The sequence below is a fragment of the Emydura macquarii genome, unplaced genomic scaffold (genome assembly GCF_026122565.2).
Source record: "Emydura macquarii macquarii isolate MOO-44397 ecotype Brisbane River unplaced genomic scaffold, CSIRO-AGI_Emac_v2 contig_705, whole genome shotgun sequence".
Taxonomy (NCBI): domain Eukaryota; kingdom Metazoa; phylum Chordata; order Testudines; family Chelidae; genus Emydura; species Emydura macquarii.
In genome coordinates, this window is record NW_027130842.1 from 11,967,879 (window position 1) to 11,986,703 (window position 18,825).

The 18,825-nt window shown below is 39.9% G+C and overlaps 1 protein-coding gene across 6 annotated transcripts in view; it reads right to left on the reverse strand.

The window, feature by feature from the left end:
• Nucleotides 1-1,202: 1,202 nt before the first annotated feature.
• Nucleotides 1,203-18,825, reverse strand: part of RMND1 (required for meiotic nuclear division 1 homolog) — a 43,388-nt gene continuing 25,765 nt past the window's right edge. For 2 of the 6 annotated variants that reach the window (XM_067542417.1, XM_067542420.1), the window contains 7 exons: nucleotides 9,994-10,094; nucleotides 8,652-8,758; nucleotides 7,180-7,244; nucleotides 6,079-6,155; nucleotides 4,406-4,526; nucleotides 2,260-2,376; nucleotides 1,203-1,908 (listed from right to left, as the gene is read on the reverse strand). In XM_067542417.1, coding sequence (XP_067398518.1) covers nucleotides 1,876-1,908; nucleotides 2,260-2,376; nucleotides 4,406-4,526; nucleotides 6,079-6,155; nucleotides 7,180-7,244; nucleotides 8,652-8,758; nucleotides 9,994-10,094 — 621 coding nt within the window. In that variant the 3' untranslated portion in view covers nucleotides 1,203-1,875. Of the gene's footprint in view, nucleotides 1,909-2,259; nucleotides 2,426-4,405; nucleotides 4,527-5,183; nucleotides 5,283-6,078; nucleotides 6,156-7,179; nucleotides 7,245-8,651; nucleotides 8,759-9,993; nucleotides 10,095-18,825 lie in introns of those variants that run through there. The other 4 variants (XM_067542415.1, XM_067542416.1, XR_010918665.1 and 1 more) reach the window with 3 other exon arrangements.

An 18,825-nucleotide genomic window follows, 5' to 3' on the forward strand; every position in this document is an offset into this window, starting at 1 on the left:
GTTCAAATAGGCGAGAGCCCCTCTAGCATCCAATATATAGAGGACAGATTCTCCTTTATTGGAATGTGGCTTAGGGGGAAAAAACTGGTTAATTAATAGACTGATCAATGAAAAAAAATCAGACACCACTTTTGGTAAAAATCAAGGATCAGGTCTAAGGACTACCTTGTCTTTACCAAAAAAAGGTAAAAGGTGAGCATGTTCTTGCTTGCTTGACCACCAGTGTAGAGAGACTGATGTTCTGAGGCATGGTGATTAATAACCGAAGACTGTCCCAACCTGGACTGTAGACCTGGGACATTCAGTGCTGCACAGGTCTGCTTGTTAGCTGGGCAGTCACATAGTTAGTGGCTGCCATATACCCTCTGTGCAAGCAACTTTGAGTCTTTAATAGACGTCATCGTACTAGGAGGAACTCTCTTCTCTGGCAGAAAAGCTCTCCCTTGTACTGAGTCCAACATGGTACCTGTAAAAGGAATCCTTTGTGCAGGACAGAGGATTGACTTTGGAAGGTTGAGGAAAAAAGCCTAGGTCTGAGAAAATAATAATCATGGTGACCACCAGCAAATTGTGCACAGGATGGGTTCTGAAATAAGAGAACCCTTCAGAGAGTAGCTGGTATTGTTTGTCTGCCGCCTTAGGGTACATCTACACTGATGGCAGCAAAGTCGATCGAGCTCAGTCGAGCTCAATCAATCCAGAAATTGATGCTGTTAATCCACCCCAAGTGGCATACCGCTGTATCAACGGGGTGCAGTGCAGCGAAGACCACGCACAGAAGAGAAGCACAGCAGTCAACAGGCGTTACGCAAGCTACTCTGCATAGCTTGCCTAACTCCCGTTGACTGCCACCGAATCACCGGGTAAGTGTAGTCCAAACCTTAGAGATGGATTGACAAAAGAGGGGATTGGACCACTCACATTTGGCTGGCTGAAACAACCCATCCAGGATGGGGAGTGACATCCTACTCTAGACAGCAAACAATCAGGAGTGGATGAAGGCTAGTCCTGTGATTAAGCTGCTAACCTATGACCAATTTCCTGTTCTGCCAAACTTTGTGTGACCTTGGGCAAATCACTTAAGAGTTTCTGTTACAATTCCACATCTGTAAAATGGAGATAATCATTCACAGGAAAACTGTACAGATAAATATATTAAAAGGTGAGAGATGCTATGGTAATGGGGGGGGGGGGGGGCATAAGTACCTTGCAGAGACTGGCAATTAGCATGAGTTGAGATGAAGAGTGGGGTATCATTTTATATTGAGGTTAACTTCATGGCTAAATCTAGCATTAGGACTGCTCCAAGGAAGAATATCCTTGAAGGAGAGAGGGTAAAGATGTAATGTGCAATCGGTAGTACCAACATTTGAAAGGAAGACAAGCTTTGACCAGACATGGAAAAGGACTAGGTGTATCAGTATCTCTTCAGTGCTCAAAGGGAGGAGAGGGCAGTATTCAGAGAAATACTTGAGGGAGTGGGGTCAGCAGTGAGTACTTTGGTATCCATGGACCAGAACAGGCAGAGAGTCCCCTCTATGAGACAAAACTAGAACTTCACATTTGAGACATTTATTGACACATAGCATTTGCTAATCACTGCAGAAACTTCACTTAAAATGCGTAAATTCTATAGATTAGTGCTATATCAAACAATCAGTTGTCTAGTAGTGCTGAATCTAACTTATGATTTATTCATTAAGTTCACAGTTTATTTGTACAGCAGACCATACATTTATTTAGTAAGACAATTACAGCATTTTCCAGAAGTGTATAGAAAATAAAGAGGTGGGAGAAAGGAACTTTCTTCTGTTGTGAATACTGTCTTCGTAATCCTGTCATACTTTTCTCAGGTGTTCTTATTTTCTGCCATGGTCAGAAAATTACTCTGGCAAGTTCAAACATGACCTGCAGATTAATGAATACAAGTATTAATAAGGATTTGCATAGTTCAAGTTCTCTTTAATAGCATCAAAAAAGGTAAAGGGTAAACCAAATAATCTGAAAAGGTGGGCTATAGCTGCAAACTGAAAGAAAAAGCCCAGTGACGATACATGAAATAATCAAAACTGAAGACTTATTCCCCCACAAAGGCTACATAAGCATAAAGTATTCCAGGATATTTCAAATCATGCCATGTAAATATACTGCTACATATGTAACTGCAGCAGTGGGTGAATCCTGCACCATAATATTTTCATTATTTTATTTTCTTCAAAGTGATGATTAAAAGTGTGGCAACTGAACACCCAAACTAACTTCTATAGTGATGAGTATGACTATCATCCATTCCAAGCGCAGGGCATGTTTTTCATTCAGGTGATTTCGCATCAGGTCCGTCAGCTCCATGCAGTGCTGAAGTTTCTCATTCATTACCTGCAGCAGAAACATGCTTTCAGTTGAAGAGTCTACGTTTGCAGAAAGCCTGAGTTAAACAAATTATATGAAAGAAAGAAAGTATTGAGGAAAGCTAAGTCAACCCAGAAAATGTCTTAACATGACTGCATTTAATTCCCAGGCTGATAACAGATTTTTCCCTGTGCACCTTGTCGTCTCTCACACACCACACCACACACACAAAGTAGCAGGGTTGTTAATGAAAGCCTTGAAGCTAGACTGTCAATTCATTTAACAGGTTCCATGAGGATGAATACAGTAAAAATACAGGTTCAGAGGAGTGAAGATGAATAAAGTTATTAGGTCGTAGTCTAAAACCCTAAAAATGCAAGAAATTAAGTAAGGAACTCACAGGGATACCCACTAGGCAATGCATTTTAAAAAAAACAAAACCAAAAAACTCTTCACCTTTTAAGAGGTGTTTAACTCTTATTGCATCCTGATGTGCAAACATTAAATCAAATCTGGGAACCAAATTGAAGGGGTGGTTTCTCTTCGTGCTCAGCTAATTAGTGAATAGGCATTTGAGTCACTGGAAAAACTGAACACTCAAGACCTCTCTGAATCTGTGTGGTGTAAATCCATCAAACATATTGGAGTAATGGTAAATAACTTGATGCTTTCATCCAAAATCCTCAGACTGCTTTACAAACACTAATGATTTAAGGCTGTCAACACTCCCACCTTTAGGTAAGTATAACTTCTTTTAGCTCCCCACCAACCCTGATACTATCAGGTCCATGATAGCCAGAAACTTTTAAACAGATTAACAGGTCAAAGATTAAATAAGCAATAAGGCAATGTCTGTGACACATCTTTGGGTTAGTCTGCCTGCTGATGCAGTTCAGGGCACTGCTGTGAACAGTGAACTGAGTGATTTACTAGGACCAAAGTGTGGTGTTGCCTTCTGAAACAACTCTGGTGGGAGAGGACACTTTTCAGTTTCCTTATCACCCACAATGTATGCATCTAGGCCTATTTGGTATTCATAGTGAAACCTGTCTTGACTTTGTCACTGTCTTTTTACTTCAGCAGCTGTATAATGCAGTTTGGGTTTGAGAAAAGATACCCAGCTCTTCTTCACAGGACTCATAACACTCTTCTTACCCTTTGGCATCCAATTAAACTCCTTTTATGTCACAACCCCAAGGCTGCTGGGAAACAAGGTACCTCAAATGGAAGGTACTTTAAATATTCCAAGAATTCAGAAACTTCTGATATTAAAAGGGTCTGGTTTAATTTTCTGTTGTATCTCATTTATGGTTGGGTTTTTTTCCTTCTGTAACTGTCACTGACTGGGATTAAGAGCCTGTAACTTCCACTGAAGTCAATGGTAGTTGACCTCTGGTTCAGGCCCTGAAACATGTAACTTACTCTAAGCAGCATGCTCATCACTTTACTACTGCTCATTTTACCAATCAATTAAGGTGTAAGGAACTTTGTTTCTTTGTTTGGCTTAACTAAAAAGATTGTTTCAGATCTCAGTGGCCTTTTAGCTCCTCTTTCATTTCTTTAAACACTTCTACTTGATTAAAAACCCACAAAAGCAGAAGAAAAATAATTTAATTTGCTTCTTTACATGTTGTTTGGTATTTTAGAACAAACTACACACTCTTCCTGTTAAAATTATTTAAAACTTTATTTAAAGGCTCAGAAAATGCTCTACATATAAGCCAGGATGATAAAGTTAGTTGTTTATCATGACCAAAAATGGGGAAGTGTTATGACTTAGTCACATGCAGGTCACGCACCTACAGAAAAGGATGCAACTTAAAGGCACCTATTATTTTGCACAAAATGTCTTTTTTGCAGTACACAATATTGAACTTTTATTAACTGTTTAAAACCATTTAAAAAAAAAATCAAGGTCACTCTCCCAATCTCTGCTTCACTGGACAGAGTCAAATTTATAACAATTCATGGAGTAGCCTTGCTTAGCAGACAGCTAACCACAGTTACAAAGACTTGTTATGGGTGAGGGAGAACCTCCTAATTGCCAAAAACTTACCTTAACTCTGCGATTAATGCTGAGAAACTGACAGGTTTTGTCATAAAGTTCTTCAAGGTTCTCTCTGTCCCAGTAGAAGTCAGGAGTTATCAGCAGGTCTGAACTCAGATTTATACGGTGCCTAAAGAAGGATGGTATGGTAGTTCAAAGTTCTTTTGGTGATTAAAGGATCAAATATTTATATTGCTATTTCAAAGCAATTATTAAAGCTTATTAATTTCTACACTGTTTCTTTATTTTAAAAACTCAACTGAAACTTCATCCTATATTTCCCCTTATTCGCTACAGAAAATACAAATCTGGGGATAGAAGACTAATTTTAACAATAAGAACTGCTTAAACTAGTGATTTTGAGAATACTGAAAGTCATTAGACCCTTATGAATTAGTCACTTTTTGTCATACAGCAATATCAGTATAGACTGATAGTTTTGAGATAAATAAACTTTTTGTGACAGAATGCTTAGGTCTGAGATGCTGAGCACCTACAAAAATAGACTTGAGTGTGCAGCACCTTTTCAGGCCAGGCCTTTTGTCAGAACAGTATAAAAGTTACTTTCTAGTGTCTCCCACCTCCAGCACAAAACCTTTCAATATCTATTATCAGAATCACTTAACTATCGTTTCTCCCAGTCCTGTTTTCCCCCGTTCACCTGTTAACTTACTGAATTTAAGTTGTATGGGACATATATAGCAATGTGTATTACAGATAGCCGTGTGTTATTTGTGAGAGGGTCATAACAAAGGAATCATTTTTATCACAGTAAAACTCCACTTACTGCTCCACAATAAGCTTTGAATCAACACATCTTTTCCTTTAGGGACTCTTCCAAAGTCTCAACAGTGCTTCTGATCATCCACAGCACTCAAATTACTCTCTAAAGATTTCAGAGGGGTAGCCGTGTTAGTCTGTATACAGCAAAAACAACGAGAGTCCTGTAGCACTTTAAAGACTAACAAATGTAATTTCTGCAAGCATAAGATTTCATGGGCTGCAACCCACTGGGTTGCAGCCCATGAAATCTTATGCTTGCAGAAATTAAATTTGTTAGTCTTTAAAGTGCTACAGGACTCTCGTTGTTTTTTCTCTAAAGATTATTTTAAATTCTCAAGGTCGTATACTTTGCGAGCAGTGGGTGAACTAGTGTGGTCATCTAGTCTGACCTCTTGTGTAATACAGGCCATAGAAATTTCTCAAAAGAATTCCTGTTTGAAATAGAGCATATCTTCTAGGAAATCAGAGATTGATTTAAAAATTGCCAGTGATGGAGAATCCACCACAACACTCGATAAACTGTTCCAATGGCTAATTACCCTTTTTTTTTTTTTTTTTATAAAAAACAGTGTGCCTTATTTCCTGTCTTAATTTGTCTAGCTTCATCTTCCAGGCATTGGATTCTGTTATACCTTTTTCTGCTAGACTGAAGAGCCCATTATTGAATGTATATTCCCCATGTAGATACTTATAAATTGGGATCAAGTCACTTCTTAACCTTCTCTTTGTTAAACTAAATTGATTGGGCTCCTGGAGTCTATCACTATAAGGCATGTTTGCCAATTCTTTAATCATGGGTCACAGAGGTAATTTTTGGCCTTGCACTCTAAGAATCTATTAATCTATTTCTTTGAAATGATAGGTTGTGAGCTCTTAAAAAAAAAAAAAAAAACATTTACCGTAAGGCAAAGAGTTCCCCAATTTTCTGCATTACATCAGCATGAGAGAGTTTCACCTTTCTTCTTGACTTTAATATCTGCAGAGAAGTTAGTGATAAGTCATTAGCCAAAGACATTCCATAACTTATTTTATTTAAGCTCAATTAAAAAAAATCACGAGTCCTACACTCTTAGCAATGTATCAGTTGTTCAAACTATTCCTTCTAATGTGCACTACTGCACATTTATCAACCCTGAATTTCATCTGGTACTCTGCTCATTTACCTCACATTGGCAGGTCACTTTGGGGATCCTTAGTCTTCTATAGTCCTGATTTACCTAAATAATTTGGTAACCTGCTGTGTCCTATCCAACTAGTCAACCTTTTTCTAGATCATTGATAGATATATTAAACACCACCACTCCTAACACAGAACCTTGGAAACACCCCGTTAAACTTTTGCTGGGCTGAAAACAGAACACTTATTATCTTCTATTCTGTTTTGTCTCTATGCAGTTTCTAATGATAGAATTTCGTCTCTTATCCTGTAACTACTGAGCTTCCTTAATGTTTTCTTTTGAGACGTTTTAAAAAAAGGGAATAAATTGTTTTTAAAGAGACAGGTTAAGGATTTCCATCCCTTTCCCTGGTGAAAAAAGTCACTGAGCTGTGGTTTCAATGCTGTGGTTTCTACCTAGGTGATATAGGCTATTGCAATCTTGATTTAATTTAAATCTCAGGAAAACCCTTTACCTGAGTTATTCACATTTGAGATTTCAATCCAGTTCATGTGGGAGCACTTTGATTTACATTAGGGATGCTGCACTATTCTCTGACTGAATTTTGAAAAGGTAGACACCCTACTGTGCATGCACCTGCATGTTCTAACAACTACAGTGCACGTGTGTGAAAACATTTTTGTATGTAATCACCTCCTTTAAAAATATTTTAACATCTTTTCTTATTCCATCCACTGCAGATGCCCTGAGCTTCTATACTTTCTTTGGCTTTACAGTCAAATCTATTAGCCATTCAAATGTTTTCCATTCAAATATTTCTTTCTAGATAAAATTCATTCTTTACAAAGAATTTAAAAAAACACAAGTGAACAGAAATTTCACCTCAGGAATGGACTGGATAGATTCCACAAAATTATCCAAGGATGATTCCCAAATGGCCAGTTTTACTGCAACAAAAAATTAGCAAAATAGGACATTACATCTCACATGTTGTCTCTGATTTCAAATAACCATAAAATACAGTGCCCATCTACCAACATTTCAAGATTTCAGTACATTGCAGTAGACTTTTTATGACTTGAATGACCTAAATAACCAGCTATTCAAATAAATATCATTAGCTAATTAGTTTAAGTTTACAAAATATATACATTACCATTGTAGCTGTTTAAGGCTTGCGTTAGAATAACTAACCCGAGAATTGTCTGACAATGCTTTGTAAATGCAGAGGGCCAGAACAAGGTTTCTGAAGTGGTAGTGTTAGTATTTATTTTAATGAGGTGAATTTTCTACTCTTTTTGTTGATGTTGGTGTCATAAAAGGTGTAGAACAGGGGTGTCAAACATCCGGTCCGGGGGCCGGATACAGCCCACCAACCTTTTTGGTCCAGCCCCTGGCAGCAGCATGTGCTGCCATGACATCTCGCGGTGTCATACTCTCTGGTGGTGTCGTGTGCTGCCGCCAGAGAGTACGACGCTGCGAGATGTCGTGTCAGCGCGCGCTGCCACAAGATCTGTGTACTCTGTCAGCAGCGCGTGGAGCACTGTGTGCCCGAGGCACAGTGCTCCAAAAGATGGGAGAGGGACAGTGTGGTCTTGGGGCATCGCGCAGACCTGTAAAAGAATCGATCAATGATTAAGAATTAATCGTAAAATAGTAGTAGCTGTAGAAGTGAATTTACTGCAGTTTTTATATCGCTGATATCTAGCAAACAAAATATAATACTACATAAAAATGGTTGTGTCTAGTATTTCAATTTATAGTATGTATGGCACCTGAAGTACATTTAATTCAAATCTGGCCTGCCATAGCAAATGAGTTTGACAGCCCTGGTGTAGAATAAACAGAACTGGAAAAAGAAGTCTTCTGTTTATCTACAGAAGATGTTCAGCATGGGCAGTGGCAGTGCAGGCTTCCTTACAATGCCCATTCAATGTGCTTCAAACCAAAACTGCTGCTATCTTCTAGTTTATCTAACATTAGAACAGTATTTAAGGCTGGGAAAGGGAAGAAAACAGGAAAGAGATGTGAACTGAAAAAAAGGATGTTTCTTCAAGCATTTTTTAAAAAGATTTACTTGTGATTGAAGCAGGGCTTCAATTTCCAAACATAAGTTAAAAATTATGGCAGTAATTCTCCCATTGAGCCTCTTACAAATTATATGCACACCTCATTTGAATGAATCAGTTACCCATATAAATACACCAGATACCCAACAGGGAAAACAGATATTCGCCATTTGAGATATATGTTTGCTTAAGGTCATCATCTCCCTCTTATTATATACGTCCACATTTGTGGTGGCATTTCACAATCTTAGGTAAAACTGGATGCTACATAAAGTATTAGCTTACCTGAAAGGCAAAGAGCATTTGAAAAGGCAAATTTCTGCAGAATTACTTGATCAATATCCATGTCCGAATTTAACAAGATTTCTCCTCTGCGGAGCTTTGACTGCCCTCTGTAAAAACAGGATTGAGGCATCTTCATTGACTAAGTCACCTCTAAAATGAATACTCAGGGTAGAATCCTTTGCACACTAAAACTCCCCATGCACTTTTAAAAACATGGAGCAGTATATATGAGTGCTCTCTCTCACTTCTTTGTATTTTGCTCTGTCATGATTAAAGCGAGAGAAAACACACCAAGAGCCATATCTTCAACCTCTGTCCCAGCAACTCCTCTGCAAAAACCTAATATTAATATCTTTTGCTGGGTTTAAAGACAACTACAGAAGCTATAACAACAACTGCAGCACTACTCTCTGAGAAAATTCAGAAAACAGCAGGACTATGGACTTCTCCTTCCCATTCACTTCCTCTTTCCTCTTGTGCTTTCTCCTTCTACTTCATTGTTCCTATTTTCTTTTCTCCTATTCTGTTCTGTCACTCTACTTCCACTCCTTCCCTTCCTGCTATTGCGTTACCCCCCCAACAGCTCTGATCAGTGTGCCAGCAGCAACGTAGAATTTGAGTTCTACAAGTTTCAAGGTGCCTTGTATAAGTCCCACTTCAGAGTCTAGGAAACATCTGAAATTTCAAGTACAAACGCTGGTGAAGGAGAATTTGAAAACAATGGAACAATTCAATAGTTGCAGATTCCATAATTTACAACACATTCAGTTTTCCATTGGCTATGAAAATAGCTAGTTTATGTAACAGCATTGTACTACAAATTACTAAATACAATGTATTGTATGAAATAGCAATGATTTGCAATGAAAAATCTTTCTGTTCAAGAACATAAACTCATGATCTCAAGATGTAATTTAACAAGCAACTGAGTCAAGGAAGGTCATGTCTTCTTCCATGGTATGCCTCTTTTACCCCGACTAGGAACTTTTGCATTTACAGTACATTTCAATGTATCTAAAAAGGCAAGATACTTCTGAAGATGACCATTCTGTATCAGAGCTGTTTCAATATGCATCTTTATATCTGTCCTCATGAGTGAATTTTTTCTATTTGGGACTGCTGAAGAGTACTTTTAATATGTTTGAAGATAGTTAAATAATCAAATCACAAGTAATGCTGCAAAGCCATATTTTCAAAGAAACATTAATGCACACTCCCTATCAGGACGTATGGATTTAGTACTTGTAGCACCTACTATTTAATTCTCAAAATACTTGTCTTACTCCTTTGGAGGAGAGGTAGGAAAGGAATGTTTTTGGGTAAAGGACACAAAAATGCTTACTCTCCTCTCCTATAATTAATCTCTTCATTCTCCCAATGAACCAGTGCAACTTCATAAGGCTGAATTTCATGCGGCTCCAGCACTTGCATTATATTCTTCACCTAGAAAAAAAGACAATTGTACATTATTAAAATGGTTAGATGGGGCAATAGTGTAGTATTTGCTAAGTTTTAAATTATCTCGTATGTTAAATTAAAGTAATACACTGATATTTATTTAAATAATGTTAAAGATGTGGTTAAAATACTTTTGCATCAGGATAAAATAGCCATTTCAATATTATTTTACATCTCAACGATTTATGACTGGATTGAAGGATTAATTTTGTGGCTAGAGAACATGGCAGTGGGTCAGAAGACTTGGGATCTCTTCCTAGCTTTGCCAGAGACTTTTTAAATGTGGCCTCGGCAAGTCATTTTACCTCGGTGCAATATCTATATAATAAAATTCCAGGACTGTCACTCTGTGTGTCACCCTATTATGTCTGTAGGGTCAGTGATGGAAACAGCTACAAGCATGGGTGAGGGCTCTTTTTGTTCAGAATATCACCAGGTTGAATCATCACTGGGTTTCTCAGTCTGTTACTGTACAAATGTTTTAATTCTCAGCCATTTTGACTCTACGAATTACACTCCATGCTTCAATAAGGCATGTATTTATTCCAAGCCAAAAGTCCTAGATCATTGTGATATCAGAGGTTACACAACCACTCACCGAACTTACTCTCAGCTAATTTTCATGAAACAATTTCATTGGTTGTATGAGGGAGACAGCAGAGATGGTGGATTACTTGGCCCAAATTCCACTTGCACAAATTAACACACCTCCCACTACAACCCCCTCTAGACACAAATCAACATAACCATTCACACAACCAGCATAAATAACAACCCTGAACATCACCCTAAAGTCTAGAATGCCTGAAGCAATGGAAATGTACAAATATGGTGGATACCTCCTTTTTGTTAGAATATCATTAGATTTTATCATCACTGGGATTCACGGTCTGTTACTACCCAATTTTTAAGTTTGCAGACATATATGTGACTTTACAAATTACACCCAGGTGATAGCACAGACTTTCAGCTACTAGTCATCAATACAGGTACATATGGCCCATTATAAATCAATTGCCAATCCTATCCTTTTATTAAACAAGTTCAATACAGTGTCAGGCATGCTGCTAGATCTTAGTCTGCATCTACCTCCACCCTGTGGGTCCATTCTGCAGCACCAGAGCATAAGATGGGCACGTCACTAACCATAGATTCCCCGATTCTATATTCTTTATACACCTAAAATTCTCAATGGTTTCAGTGACAGTTTTTTGAATACTCCAGGGAATGCAGACTTGAGCCCAAGGGCTGAAAATAGCTTCACAAGGATGCTCGCTATGTCAGCGCACAAGATTATGTCCACGGTCTTCTGCCCCCAAGTGCTGTGCAGCAAGCTAACCCTTAAATTCTGTGGCAAGATCCTTGGATTCTGACACACATGTGGCATACTGGAAATTCTTTGGCAGCTTCACTGTAGATTTTCAATATGATCTTGAATAATACAATCAATACTCTGTGTTACTTTAATATTAAATTCAGTGTATATTCACTATGTCTAGCTGCATCATAGGCATTGTCGAGGGAGAGCCAGGGGAACTAGAGGATTTGGCAGCTGAGAAATGGAAAGCTGGCTTTTGGAACTCAGAGAAAACATGAGTTTGGGACAGTGAAGAAGTGTGCCAGCTGGATAATTTTGCTAAAATGATCAGCAGTAAAATCATGATCTGTGTTATGCAAAGTTATGATAGTCAAACTAGACTATCATAATGGTCTCTTCTGGCCTTAAAATATATTAAATGGTTTTAACAATGTGGGCTCAATCTTGCAAACTGTTAAACATGTATAACTTCATTCATACAAGTAGTCTCCATCTCTCCTGCCCTCCTTTCCCAGGCACTCCTGAATCTGCTGCAAGGAGTAAAAGGGAGAGGATGTAGAGACTGCATCTCTCACATACTCACCCCACAACCCCCACATTTCCTCCAGTTGCTTAATTGGGAAACTGGGGACTGGAAGATCCCATACTATCTTCCCTTCCTCCATGCAGAATCTATGCAAATCTTCCATAGTACAAGACTTTTGGACACTATACATCTTAGAACAGAAATTCTAAACTAATTTGGTCTAGTGCAGGTGGAATTTGGCCAAGTAGACACTTATGCTACACTCACTGCTATGGTACCCAAGTTTTAAACACTTATCTCTTCAAAATGAGGAGGAATAGTGGCTCTTTCAATACAAAATTTTAGCTTACTCAATTTCTAATAAAGAAGTTTCCAAAGACATACTTTAAAATCAGTTAGATCCCACACAAGAGTATAATTTTCTCTGCAGTGTTAGCTTTCTTCATTGCTTTCATAATGTTGACTATATATACATGATGCTCCAATAAGTCATTGCCTTATATTTTTATGAAGGGCTGCCATTATTGAAATATTGCCTTTTCATCTGAAATTTCATACTCGAATGTCTAAGGTCTGCCAAGTAGTCCAAGCATTACTACCAAAAAGGCAGAGAAATTCTAATTTGTATACTGAGATAACGTACCTTTCATTTTTATAGCAGTCACAAGATCCTGTAGGCTAAGCAGGATCACCCCTGATCAGCATTTGGATAGGAGACCCATGGGGAGAATCCACAATGCTGCAGGACTTTTAATATTTGTGATTCAGTAGGCAGCATTCCTTCCCCTAAGAAAATACTGAACACGTGGGCCATGAGACACTCTGTTGTTGAGCTTAACTGCCTTTATTTGTTTAGGTAGGAAATCATAGGCTTGTTCTTTGCTGAAGCTACTTTCATTCACATGACACCAATTCAGGTTCCAGCTGGGACAATCATTAAATTCTTATGGCACTATACTCAAAAAGTAGGGTTGCTAGCCTTCATGTCCTGGCCATTTCTATTTGGGTAGTTCCAGTCTGTCTAGCTAATTGCCCCATACAATGTACAAATTGATGCAGTTTTCCTCTTCACTTCTTAAGCTGTCATGCATTCCTTCTGCATACTGATGAACTGTTGCGTTCCACCCCAGAAGTGGCTACAATTCGCTGGCAGCTTCCTTGGGTCTATTTGGCGTGTGATCCAAAGCCCTCTAAAGTCAACAGAAAGAGTCCCATTGATTTAAAGGCTATGTCTACATTGCAGCTGGGAGTGAGCTTTCTAGCTCAGGTAGCCAGACTCTCACTAGCATGGCTTGAGCTAGCGTACTAAAAATACAGTGAACATTGCAGCTCAGGACACAGCTTGGGCTCGCAGGCTTGGGTCAAACTCATAATGATTTTATACAAGTAACTACAAACTACTCTGTGCATATATGGAAGAAACTTTGTTGGGATCTTTGTTTACCCTTTGGATAAAAGGCATTGCAGAAATGTAAGACACAGTAGGCTAGGGCACAAAACATTCCAAGCACACTCAGAGAAAGTTTTCTCTGGATCCTTTCAGCACACATGACCCTCCTGAAATATTTGCTGCTGTCACTTGTATGTTGGGATCTGTACATGTTTTCTTTAGTCTCTTCTGAAGAATAACTGAATAATTCTTCTCTCATTATTTTTATGGTGGACTTGTTCTCCCACCCCAAACACTTGATATGCATCAAATTCCACAAACATATGAATGGTTTGATCATGTTTTCTCTAACTCTTACTCCCTGCTTCAGGAAGACATAATTTAACGGGGAACTACAGACCGGTCAGCCTCACCTCAGTCCCCGGAAAAATCAAGGAGCAGGTCCTCTAGGAATCCATTCTGAGGTATTTAGAAGAGAGGAAGGTGATCGGGAACAGTCAGCATGAATTCACCAAGGGCAAGTCATGCCTGACCAACATGATTGCCTTCTATGATGAGATGACTGGCTCTGTGGATGTGGGGAAAGCAGGGCACGTGATATACCTTGACTTTAGCAAAGCTTTTGATACAGTCTCTCACAGTATTTTCATCAGCAAGTTAAAGAAATATGCGTTAGATGAATGGACTATAAGATGGATAGAATGCTGGCTCAATGGGTAGTGATCAGTAGCTCGATGTCTAGTTGGCAGCTGGTAACAAGCGGAGTGCCCCAGGGGTTGGTGCTGGGACTGGTTTTGTTCAACATCTTCATTAATGATCTGGAGGATGGGGTGGATTGCACCCTCAGCAAGTTTGCAGATGACACTGAGCTGGGGGGAGGGGTAGATACCCTGATGGGAAGGGATAGAATACAGAGTGACTTAGAATAATTAGAGGACTGGGCCAAAAGAAACCTGATGAGGTTCAACAAGGACAAGTGCAGAGTCCTGCACTTAGGACGGAAGAATCCCATGCATTGCTACAGACTTGGGACTGACTGGCTAGGCAGCAGTTCTACAGAAAATGGCCTAGGGGTTACAGTGGACAAGAAGCTGGATATGAGTCAACAGTGCTCTTATTGCCAAGAAGGCTAACAGCATATTGGGCTGAATTAGTAAAAGCATTGCCAGCAGATCAAGGAAAGTGATTATTCCCCTCTATTCGGCATTGGTGAGGCTGCATTTGGAGTATTGTGTCCAATTTTGGGCCCCCCACTACAGACATGATGTGGACAAATTGGAGAGTCCAGAAGAGGGCAACAAAAACCAATAGGGGGCTGGAGCACATGATTTATGAGGAGAGGCTGAGGGAACTAGGCTTGTGTAGTCTGCAGAAGGGAAGAATGAGAGGGGTTTGATAGCAGCCTTTAACTACCTGAAAGGGGGTTCCAGGGAGGATGGAGCTAGGCTGTTCTCAATGGTAGTAGATGACAGAACTAGGAGCAATGTCTCAAGTTGTAGTGAGGGAAGTTTGGGTTGGATATTAGGAAAATCTTTTTCACTAGGAGGGTGGTGAAGCACTGGAATGGGTTACCTAGGGAGGTGGTAGAATCTCAATCCTTAGAGGTTTTTAAAGTCTGGCTTGAGAAAGCCCTGGCTGGGATGATTTAGTTGGGGTTGGTCTTGCATTGAGCAAGGGGTTGGACTAGATGACCTCCTGAGGTCCCTTCCAACCTTAATCATCTATGATTCTATTAATGTGTTCTTTTAGCTCCCCTTGTAGGTTAGATGCAAACATGTGACTTAGCAGTTTTGCATTTTCTATTCTGCTCCTTGAATAAATACATTTGGGAGGATATTTATTTTCCTTCTGTCAATCTCACAAGCTAAAGGTTTCAGATTTTGAACATAAAGCAGGACTTTGTCCATTGTGCTCATGATAACATTTATGCATGACAAGCTAAGTTGATACTTCTATTTATTGTCCTTTTTTTTGTTTTTTGATCGTAACTTTTTGATAAATGTTCCTTGGGCATTAAGCCTGTCATAAAACTGGATTCTTTGCACTGAGATTGAATAGAAAATCTGAGCTAAACTGTCACAGGCAGGCTGGCTGGCCCTTTAAGGCAAGCTGGGCTCAGCCTCACTTGTGATCTACCAGTTTACTTCTCCTCCCGCCCTGCTGACAATTATATGACAATTTAATAATTAGTGACCCCAGCTGCGGGAAGTTGTGGGACTACTTAAATAGAGCTGAGCAGTCAGCCTAGGGGGAGAGACTGCAGAGGAGGAAGGCCAATCCCACAGGGAAAGCCTAGTAATTTGGGGTTGGTTAGGGCTAGAGAGCTGAGCCAGAGGAGTAAGCAAACTCCTGCGGTGGGCCTCAGGACAAGGAGCGAGGCACCCAAGGAGACAGTCCTCAGGCTGGTGTTTTGGCAGGGGGACAGGGAATAGAAGAGAACCATAGGCTCCTGTGGGGAAATCCTGAGATGGAGTCTCCCAGCTCCTTGTAGCCCCTAAGTGAAACTGCCAATGTTCGTGGGGAAGGAAAACAAGACAAAAGAGAAGTTCTGCAGGGGCCAGGAGTAGGGACCAATAATCAAAGGACTTCAGTGGAGCCTGAGAGGGGCAGAAAAACTGTAAGTTTGGGTATTTGTTATGGACTTTCAGTTGGACCACTTATTACCCCAGAAGAGAAGTGAACTTTTATGTGACTTAGCTGGAGAGTCAGGTCACAGAAGACCCAATGAGATAGGCCATCACAGGGCTGAGGAAGTAACCACAAAGGGGGGGAGGTGCCAGAAACTAGGGCCCCAGCAACAAAATTCTGTGCACAAGGAGGGGCTACTCACAGTGAGGACATGTTATAACACGAATCACTTCTCAAGCTGAGTGAAAAAAATTACACTTTTCCCTCATAAGAATATTTTCCTAACTCTCTTGTGCTTTTAAGTCAAATTATTGCAAGAGTGCACTTTAAATTTGGCATGATGAAAATCCTTCTTGAGGAAGAATATCAAACTTAAGTTTTGGGGGAAAGGATAAGTTTTAAAGTTAAAGATTTACTCCTAATCTAAATGTGTTTTTGTTGTTGCACAACAAAGATACTGCATGCACTGTAAAGCACATCATTGCTAAAGTGAAGTCATTGTTTTGCAATGGCATTTCTGTAAAGTGCAACAGTATGAGTGCTTTAGAGAGACAAAGGAAATTACATTCATGGCAGGCAAAGTGATATGGGCTGTGTTCTGCACCAAATCCATTACAGCTCATGTAAGTTCCCCAAATTCTTAGCCAATATATATCTTAGGCTACGGCTACACAGAGGACGGCAAAGTCGCCGCCATCAGATCGATTTCTCTGGTTCGACTGAGCCGTCAGTGAAGACCCACTCAGTTGATCCAGAAATCGACGTACTAAGACCACCTTCACAAGTGGTGTAGCACTGCGTCGACGGGAACGTGGTTCCTGTCAGCGCAGTGCAGTGAAGACGGCGGGAGTTGCACAAGTTTTTTGTGTAGCTTGCGTAACTCCCGTCGACTGCTGCTGAATCTCAGAGGTAAGTGTAGACAGGGTCTTGGTAATTATTAACTTTATTCTGCTTCACTTGTGCATTTTTTTTTTTGAGCTATTTGTTTTGTCTTCAGTCATGTGGTGCAGAGATGGGGGAACTATTGACCACTTTCTTTTTATGGTACTCCAGCCATCTACTGTGGCAGTAGACACTAATGTGAAGATGATATTTTTTAACCCCTAAAAATGAAGCAGATTTAGCCAAGGAATCTTCATTTTGAGTTCTATCTTTAAGTTAGCAATCTTGATTTAACTATTTCTTTGACTTACAAAAACGAACTACTATTTTAAGTCTTGTCCTTCAAAAGATTACCCTTTTGGTTAAGTTTATGGACCCCAAGCCAAAGGAAAAATGAGCAACTGTCTGAGCCTCTTCCCTTATTTGTCAGTCTAGTAGTTCTTCTACATCAACTAGCAGTTCGAGTTCCAGATGGCATACACCCCCACTGCGTTAGGAATGCACCAGTTTTGATATTGTTAGTTGAGAGACTTAGAATTTAAGATTAAAAGACAGAATTTTTCCTTGTACCTGAAATCTCAGAAAGATTCTATGTACTGGAATAATTGGGATGCGAAAACAGATTCTTTAATCAGAAAGTTCATTACTTACTGAAGCTATATAATTTGATTATGGAGAGCAGTTTAAATGTGGGATAACCAGGATTTAAACTAAACCAAAACAACAAAAACCTCCCAAACCACCCAGTCTTAAGTATAAAGCAATATCTGGAGTGAAATCTGTGACAGGTCTTTTGAAGTCTATATCTTCTGCTGCTTTCAGCAGATGTTGCAGTGAACTGAAGAGCATTGATTCTTTTTGTAGGAAATACAGTGTGCAATCTGGAATAAGTAAGATTAGAATTGACGGACCACAGACAACAATGTTCGGTACCCAGCACCTTGATTGCAGATAAAGTAAATAATCCATTCCCTTATCCTCACTCTTTGACATGAAGGAACTTGTTTGGTAAAGATGACCAATTAAGAAACAGGTGTGGGCTTCTGCTCTGTTTTTTTTTTTATGACATTACTTGAAAACTATTTTGGCTTGTAGGAAAATTGTTTGAAAGGAAGTTGATTATCTCCAGGACTAGCTAACAAATGAAAGATTATCTGCTTATAGAATTTTGAGGACATGGACCTTGTTTACACTGGCCTTTAAAATAGAGGATTTTTTAAAAAATGCTTAAATGTGGTTTTAATTTGATTGTGGCCAAATAGTAATCTAAACAGTTTGGCTGGATGCTATAGTTGAGCCAAATCATCTTAGAGTAGTTCTAAAGCAGTGGTACCCAACCTGTGGCCCATTGGGCCTTTCAGAGTGGCCCACGGCTCCCTTCCTGCTGATTGCAGAAGGGAGCCACTGCCTAAGGACCCTGGTGGAGCACGTTTCTGCGAGGCTAAAAGACTGGTGCAGGCTCCTTGTTGCAGTCAGGAGATCATGCTCCCCTCCCCCTGGTTGTAGCAGGGAGTACAGCAAAGCACTCCGCTTAGGTCCATAGGCGCTGGGGCCCCTGCTGGAGCCAGAGGGAGGGGAACACCGATCTTCCTTCCCCCTGGCTGCAGAAGGGAGTCACTGCCTAGGGACCCAGCTGGAGCGCATGGGGCTACAGGACACGTGCGGTGGGCTGCCTCCTCATTGAACTCCTGTCTGGCTGCAGTGGGGGGCTGCTGGCAGAGACTGTTGGCCCTTCAGGGTTGTAAAAATTAGATCTGTGGCCCTCAAGCCAAGAAGTTTGGGAACCACTGTTCTAAAAGGTTTAGCTTATGTCTCTACTTCGATTAGAACATAATGGTTTTAACCCTGTTTGGCCCTATCAGTACTGGCCAGTCAAAGAGTGTTAGAATTGTTTGGCAAGAATTTAAATCTATGCTTAGTCCAAGTTGTAAGTTGTGTGTAGCTGGAGCCCAAATATGTCTAAAACATTGAT